Here is an 8,374-nt window from a genome sequence, read left to right on the forward strand (position 1 = left end):
TGATACTGCGAGGTTGGAACCCTGAGTGGAAACCGAAGAATTTTATGGTCGATTTTGCAGACGGAGATACAAGCTATAGAATATGTTTTTCCAGGTAGGTTGTAACCTGGTAAATTTGCTGCACGTTCATGTAATAAATCTCTGATAAAGGAAATAGAACTTCTAGGAGTCAATTTTATATAAACTTTACGCTTCGATGCAGAGATGGATTCAGCGTGATCTGGCAGGGGTGGTGTTGGGCGAGTGCTTGTTATAAAGTACTGATAAGTGTGTGTGTTATCTGGAAATTCTCAAAAAGCCGTTAGTATATGGAGGAGGGGTTCTGGGACGGGTAGAGCGAGGCGTTCCACTAGGACATCATCACTCAATGAGATTTTTTGACAATGGTGGTGTGCGTACAACGAGTATAACGCCAGCGACGCGAAATTTTTCAACCTTCCAGTACGAAAAATTTTCCTGCCACAAGGAGTGCTTGCTTGAACCGCTCCAGTTTTCCCATTTGTTGGATAAATGCCCGGATCAACTCTGAATTTATTTTACTAGGAAGCACGGTGTTTTTATGTGACTTCCATCGGGAAAAGGCATGGGGTGAATGGATAAACAAATCTGACCATGGTGTATCAGGGCACAAAGACGAGATTCTGCACTATCTTCGTTCTATTGCCCGATCAACCACAACGAACGAGTTCGAGGACGCTGTGAAAATTATGAAAGAAAGTTTGTTATGGAAGTCCTCCACAAGACTTCAAAAATGGCAAGAGGGAAAGTGGTTACCAAATGCAAAGGTTATTATTTAAAGTAAAACCAGTAATTCATGAGCAAACGTGTAGTATAAGATTTAAAAAAAACCCAGCTTTGATATTTGATGCGTGCCTTAAGCAACATGCGGATAGGAATGACATAATGTACTAGAGCTAGTCTGGTTTGTCATCTTACTTTAAAGCCAAAATGTTATTTCTTACAGGATAAACAGTTTAATTCCTTTCCAAATACGCGAAACCTAATAGCGAAATTTAATTCTTACACTTAAATTAGCTTACAGAGACCTCAGTAGCCTTCAATTGCTAATATTTTTAAATTAAGTATTTTTTGCTTTCTTAGAGATGGGTACAAGCATATCAGATAGAAAACATGGAAATAGCAATCCATACAAATAATGGGGTAGAGCGTCAGAACGAAACATTGAAATACGAATACCTGGTTGGTTACAAAAATTGTTCCCTTAGTGAAATGCTATCTGTCGTGATTGAAAATTTTCTACCTGACTCTTATTTAAAGTAAGTTTTTCTTTCTTAACTGACTTAAGTACTTTCAGTTAAAATCGTAATTCACAATTTCAGCTATATGAATATATGTTTCAGAGAGAAAAATTACGTTACATGCATCTATTTTTACCCCTCGTTATTCATTCCCTCGTCTTCGGGTGATTGGCAAGAAACATATCTTTTATTACTTTTCAGATACGTTTCATTGAATGTGCAATATTCGTCGGGCTATCGAATGTACAACAAGGATATTCCAGAGTTTTTGCGGAATCGACCAAGATTTGTTGTTGCGCATGTTTTACAAAGATGGGAAGATTGCTGGCACACAAGCGACAACGTTAAAAAGTTGGAGGATGGGAAATACGAAGTTCTGAGTTCAACTTCACCCAAATGGTATAATGTTAGTTTTGGTGATGAAACAAGCCATCCAAGTTGTCAATGCGCCGATTGGAAGAAAACGAAGCTTCCCTGCAAACATTTTTGTGCTGTGTTTAGAAATACAGAACAAAACTGGAATGATTTGAGCCCGTTATACCAAAGCTTCTCTATACTAAATCTTGACGAGGTATGCCTATTCCAGTCATCAGTTGGATCAAAAGACAATGCTCACAAAGAAGAACAGGTAACTTGCACATGCACTACTAGAGTGCACAAAGGACGATGATCATTCTCAAAAAACGATCAAATGATTTAGTCATATTGCCAGGCTGTCTATCATGTGATTTCCTATTCAACATCGTAATTTGTTTATTCTCCATTTTAAGCCAGACAGCTTGACATTGTCTGAAGAACACACATCATTTGAGGCAGGGAACGATTTGCTTGACCCTCTTGATCACACACAAAAACTTCCACCAAGGAGAAAAACAAGCAGGAAACTTTTGCAGGCAAAATGCAGGGTTATCATAAAGAAGCTAAACGGACTAACATATTTGCTGAAAGATGTGCCTAGCCTTGAAAATCTTGAGGGTCAACTCCAACACATGTATAAGGAAACGGAACATTTGGTTAAGTCTGACAATGGAATCGTTCTGGAGGATGAGGATGAAAAAAAAAGAGAAGGAAAAGAAAATCGACGGCAGCGTCTTCGAAATTGTCAAAAAGAGCAAGGAAAGAGAAAGTAAATGTTACAGATAGTCTTCCTGAAAGAAAGTATGGCAAACCTCGTCATCCATATTCTAAACGAGTTGGGCGCCATGCTGAAATGATGAGGAAGCATTACAAGGTAAACGTTCCTGTTAACAATGTCTCCCAAAACACAACTCCAAAATCTGCAAAATGTACTGTTAAAAGTGTAGTAGACTTAACAAGTCTCAAAGGTACTGCAGAAGAACTTGGTTCTGACACGACATGGGTTCCTTCCCTTGGCCTTAGAAAAGAAGATGAAAAAATACTATTTAGTAATCAAGCATGGCTGAATGATAGCATAATTAACACTGCCCATGATCTTATACACAAGCAGTTTCCAGATGTGAAGGGCTTATCAAGTTCTTTATGTGTGAGCAGCAAGAAATCACAACCATGTCCTATAACTGCCTCCTGTGGTATTCAAATACACCATTCTGGCAATATGCATTGGGTTGTTTCTTGTGTGTCTAAAGGGGAGATAACTGTATATGACTCAATGACACCATCCATTTCATCGAAACTTGCTTGTCAGCTTTTACATGTATATGGCAACACTGAAGAACATCAACCGATAAGAGTGAAAGTCTGTATGTGTCAAAGGCAAATAGGAGAAAGTGATTGTGGCCTTTTTGCAATTGCAAATGCTCTTGCCTTGGCAAAAGGAATCTGTTTAAAGAATATAACATTTTTACAGTCACAGATGAGAGATCATTTGCATCAATGCCTCCAAGAACAGATGTTAACAATGTTTCCTTCCAAATTAACTGAACAGAATGTTTCAATTGAAACAAAGTCTTTCATCATTTCATAGGAACTTGTACTGTAATTATATAATTAACCCATCAGTTAACTGGCAATGTTCCATGATTAGCCTGTTTCAGTATCTAACTTAATCTATAATGCCAGATTATTTTACTTAATGAGTATTTTATCTTTTAGTTAGTCAGTTGCAAAAACCTTTTATTGCATTTAAAGCTAATGGGTTAACAATTAAGAGATCATGATTTTACTGATCATGATCACTGATCATGACAGATAATTTTGTTCTAATCAGTAATCAGTCTACAATCATCTACCACTGATGACTAAAATAATCAGGCATTAGATAGAGTGAATACTAATGTAGGGTGTGTGTGGGTACAGCAGAACAGATTTATATTTGATTTCAGTTTGAAAATACTAAAATATTTCATAATAAACCAGGAATAATAAAGGTAACACACAAGGGATTACAAAGCAATTGCTTTAGAGAATATTTCAAATCCTTGTGCTGTTTGCAGTATGCTATTAAATAAAACTCCTTATATAAAATACAGTAATATCACTAATATGGAAGGCAGAAAATTAAAGCATTTGTGACTCCATATCGAAAGACGCATACCTTTTCCGTGTTAAAACCACTGATCTGTGGACTGTGGTTAAAACATGTTATAATTTTTACCCTATAAATCATTGCGTGAGTTCGATTGAATAGCAAATAGATCTTTGTAATATAATTATATAATATATAATAACAAAATTTCCATTCATTAAGACGTTCTCGCGCTTACCACGAACACGCAATAAACACGCAACTAGACCCAGACCTCTCACATGACCTGTGGTGTTCCGCAAGGAAGCTGTCTCGGACCGATTCTATTTTTACTGTATGTGTCGAAACTATTTGAAATTATTGGAAAGCATTTACCATCTTCACACGGATACGCTGATGATACCCAGCTGTACTTGTCCTTTTGTCCTGAGTCGCCTGTTTGTCAAAATGATGCAGTTCGGGCTATTGAAGCATGTATAACTGATGTCCACGCTTGGCTGGTTTCTCAAAAATTAAAATTTAATGATCTCAAGACAGAATTCTTAATAATCGGCACTCGTCAGCAGTTGAAGAAGATTGAAATTAACTCTGTACAAGTAGGGGACGTGGATATTAAACCTGCTGAAAGTGTTCGGGATTTAGGTATCTGGTTTGATAAAAACATGTCGATGGATGTTCACGTCGGGAAGGTTTGCAGCAAAGCTTTTAGAGGATTATATAACATCAGACAAATAAGGAAGTTTCTTTCTCAGGAGACAACTAAAATTCTTGTGCATGCATTTATAACCTCACATTTAGACTACTGTAATTCGCTCTTGTTTGGGATTCCACAGTACCAGTATCAGCGTTTACAAAGAGTTCTTAATGCGGCTGCAAGAATGATATGTTTTACACCAAGATCTGCTCATATCACTCCGGTTCTAATGAATCTTCATTGGTTGCCAATAAAGTTTCGAGTTGACTTCAAGATTGCATTACTGGTTTACAAAGCCCTTAACGGAATGGCACCTCAGTACATTGTTGATCTACTGTCGTATAAGCCTGAAAGCAAATACCATTTAAGGTCGGATAATTGTTCCTTGTTAAATATCCCGAAAACTAATGCAAAAACTCTTGGGGACAGATCATTTAAATACGCTGCCCCTCTCATATGGAATTCTCTTCCACTTCAAATTAGACAGTGTGAAACAATTAATTCCTTTAAAACTCAATTAAAAACATTTTTATTTAGGAAGGCATTTGAATAGACAAACTTCCTATTAAGTGTAAATATCGTGTTAATTTCTAGTAGGATAATTTTAGAATGGTTTTAGAGCATATTTATAACTGTAACTTTTAATTGTACAGCGCTTTAGAATATTTTTAACATAATTTAAGCGCTATATTTAAATGACTATATTATTATTATTATTATTATCCATCCCCTTTAGCAACAACCATGAACTCTTGATCAGATCCCTGTCATTTTTGTTTGCAGTGGCTGTCATTGCAATAACAGGTGAACTTGAAAACATGGCTGAAACAATAGTCAACTTGAAAGTCTTTCCCCCTATTTCAAAAAGAAGTATATGATAATAAATAAATAATATTTGTGTTATATTATGTTCTAACATTTGCTAAGGTAATTATAAGATTGATTTATGCACTTATCATTCTAAAATACAATGAGCTTCGTCAATTACAACAGCACAAACATTTTCTTGATAAGTTTTCGACTGCATTAATTTTCGGCCATATTTACTCGATACCAGAACTTCAGGATGAGCAAACACGATATTATATTGTCCCTTTCCCAATTTTTTCCTATCACTGAACAGAAGATCGCAAACAGCATCGGTATCAGTATTTTTGTCTTCGTCCTCCGATAGATCTTTGCTCGAAGCTCCAGAATCACCGCCGAGAGCATTGACTGCCACCGAACTCTTTATATCAAGCACAGCTGCTTCAATCCCGTGTAACTTCAAACGATTGACTTGATTTGTAATAAGGGCGTTTAAAGGTGATACAACTATTACAACAGAGGTAATATTGACATCATGATCAACATGTTCAACACCGTATTTTTCACCAAACAACAGTGCGGGCATTAGATAAAATATCAAAGATTTGCCGTACCCAGTAGGCAGAACAACAAGAGTATCTCGCTGAAGGAAAATCTTCTCCAGACAAAGAACTTGTTTAGGTTTTAAAATAATTTCGTTAAAGAAACTATTTTTAATAGCGAAATCCAAACAAGACAAGAAAACCAAACACTTTGAATTTTTCAACATGGCAAATAATTATTCCTTCATATACACCCCCCCCCCCCACGAAAGAGAAATTTTACACAGAGCACGTGACCAACCAATACCAGGGTCTTTGCTGTAGGTAATGAAGACCCTGGGTACGAGGATGTATACCCATTTCCCTCAACTTAAACTTAACTTCAGCTATGCTAGGACTCTCAATGTCAACAACTGATGCATTTTGCAAATTGTCCTCAGGTAGGACTTCACAACTCATCTTTTTGCGTTTTGCATGTTTCCCCTAATCTAATTTCCCCAGTACTCGACATTTCACCTCACATATTGCCTTGGGGTCCTCTCACACTCAGGCAGGTGGTCATTTTTCAACAAGAAGAACATCTTTTGGGGCATCCCACTTGTTTGACCAGGTGAATCTTTCTGCAGTCATCATGGAGTTTCTCGACTCCTACAAAAATAATGTTTGAAGCTAAATCCTTTGACACCAAGATGACAAACCCACATAGAACAGGATTACAGTTTGTATACATGGGGTGAAACCTTAATTATTTTAAAAATCTATTTATAGGTAGCCAGTGGTGAAGCCAGCTATAGCAACTGGTCATGCTATGCAAATTTTATGATGTTTACATTATTCAAAACTTTAGAAATGTATTGTTTTCATGCGATGTTGATGCCGATAAATTAGCATAGCATGACCAGTTACTAGGGCCAGCTTACGTTGTTTACCCAGTCCACGCATGCAGAATTTAATTTCCTACTCAAAACTGTTAGATAATTAACAAACAAAAAAATAATGTATCTGGCAAAGCAATACTGTTCTTCTGTGACCCTAAGAGTGACTTGGCTAGTAATTAAACCTTACAAACCTTGACAAAGTAGTCCATAACTTGTTCATTGTTTGGATTGTCTTGTCCAAGTGTTGTGTAAACAACATCAAAGTCTTGCAGATAAAATAATTATGGATGTTACAGGCAGGTACTGTTTACTCTTGTAAAGTGATCTTGTACACTTGATACATTTATAAGCCGTAGGCTCGGATGATTGGGTGACCACATTCTGCATGTGTTACTGTAAATAAATAATTACATTAATTACCTTCCAGAGTTGAACTACAGTGTCACTGGTTTCTGGTCTGATTATGCCATGTAGCTTATCTCATATGAGTCTTTTTAAGAGCAGCTTTTTGTCTGACCCCATTAAACTTGTGAAATTAATCCACTGCTCTTTCCATCAGCATCTTGTTTCTCCCAGACATTGAATGTTAACTTTGATAAGGTCCTCTTGATGTTTATTTTTCCTTTGCACTGGAGACTTACCCAAGTTATCTTTTCTGTCCCATTCAATAACATCCAGGACAAGGATGGGGGAAATTCAATAAATCAAGTTTCTCGCAAAGTATCATCCTCTGCTGCAAAAATGGCTTGACACACATCCTGGAAGTGTTTTGTGGATCAGTCCCGATATTCAAAACGAAATGATAGAAATTTCAGCAAATCACATTTTTGATATTATAAAGATAAAGTTCAGGAAAGCAAGTACTACTCGGTTGAATGCGATGAAGTAACCAGTCATAAGCACTCATATAATCTATGGACGCGTGATTGGGCCCAAGAAAGTAGTTGGAAGCAACCTGTTCGGAATATTCCTTGTTTCGAGAGTCTGGATGCTTTTGCAGTTTGATGGAGGAGATGAAAACACGCAAGAAGCAGGGGTGGAAGAACCCTTACCTTCCATTAGTATTAAAGAAGTTTGGTGAAAGTGATCATGCTGGCCTTTATCCCAACCTTTACAGAATCATTTGTATTGTGGCAACAATTCCAGTTACAATAGCTTCATGCAAAAGATGCCACAGCAAAGTTAAAATTATCAACAATTATATGAGAGCAACTGTGGGCGAAGATTGACTTGAGAGCTTGGTTCTTGTTTCTAGCGAAAGACATGAAGCCGAATATATTAAGTTACATTATCTTGTTGATATATTTGCTTTGAAGCCTAGAAAACTTCTACTGTAATATATTCGTCTAATCTAAAAGTTAGATGCAAAGTTATACTCCTGAAAAAAGAACACAATTAGATTACCATCCAAAAAGAAAGTGATTTTAAAATGCATTAAAGTAGTTCTCAACTTAATAACAAGTTCTTGAAACTTTCTTTATCGATTAATTTGGTGTGTTAATTATTAGTTTATTACACACATGCTTTGCTAATCTCGTAAATATTTCACCTATGGGATAAGATATACCAAATCTGTATGGACCCCCCATTCGTATGGGGCTGGCTACGCACCTGAATCTAATGTACCAGATTGGCTAGACAAATTACAAGCTGTCATGCAAAGTCAACAGCAAGAAGATGAGCCTTTAGAAGATCACAAAAGAACTCGAGAGGAGTGAATGATATCAGATCTTCATACATAATCCTTT

General features: G+C 36.7%; 1 protein-coding gene across 1 annotated transcript; it reads right to left on the reverse strand.

Annotated features, from left to right (window-relative positions):
- Positions 1-5,354: 5,354 nt before the first annotated feature.
- Positions 5,355-5,792, reverse strand: LOC114536362. The gene has a single exon (XM_028557724.1). It carries the CDS (start codon positions 5,790-5,792, stop codon positions 5,355-5,357), a length of 438 nt encoding a protein of 145 aa, XP_028413525.1.
- Positions 5,793-8,374: the final 2,582 nt, after the last annotated feature.

Source organism: Dendronephthya gigantea, unplaced genomic scaffold (assembly GCF_004324835.1).
Source record: "Dendronephthya gigantea isolate DGI-Jeju-01 unplaced genomic scaffold, DenGig_1.0 000134F, whole genome shotgun sequence".
In the NCBI taxonomy this organism is placed as follows: domain Eukaryota; kingdom Metazoa; phylum Cnidaria; class Anthozoa; order Malacalcyonacea; family Nephtheidae; genus Dendronephthya; species Dendronephthya gigantea.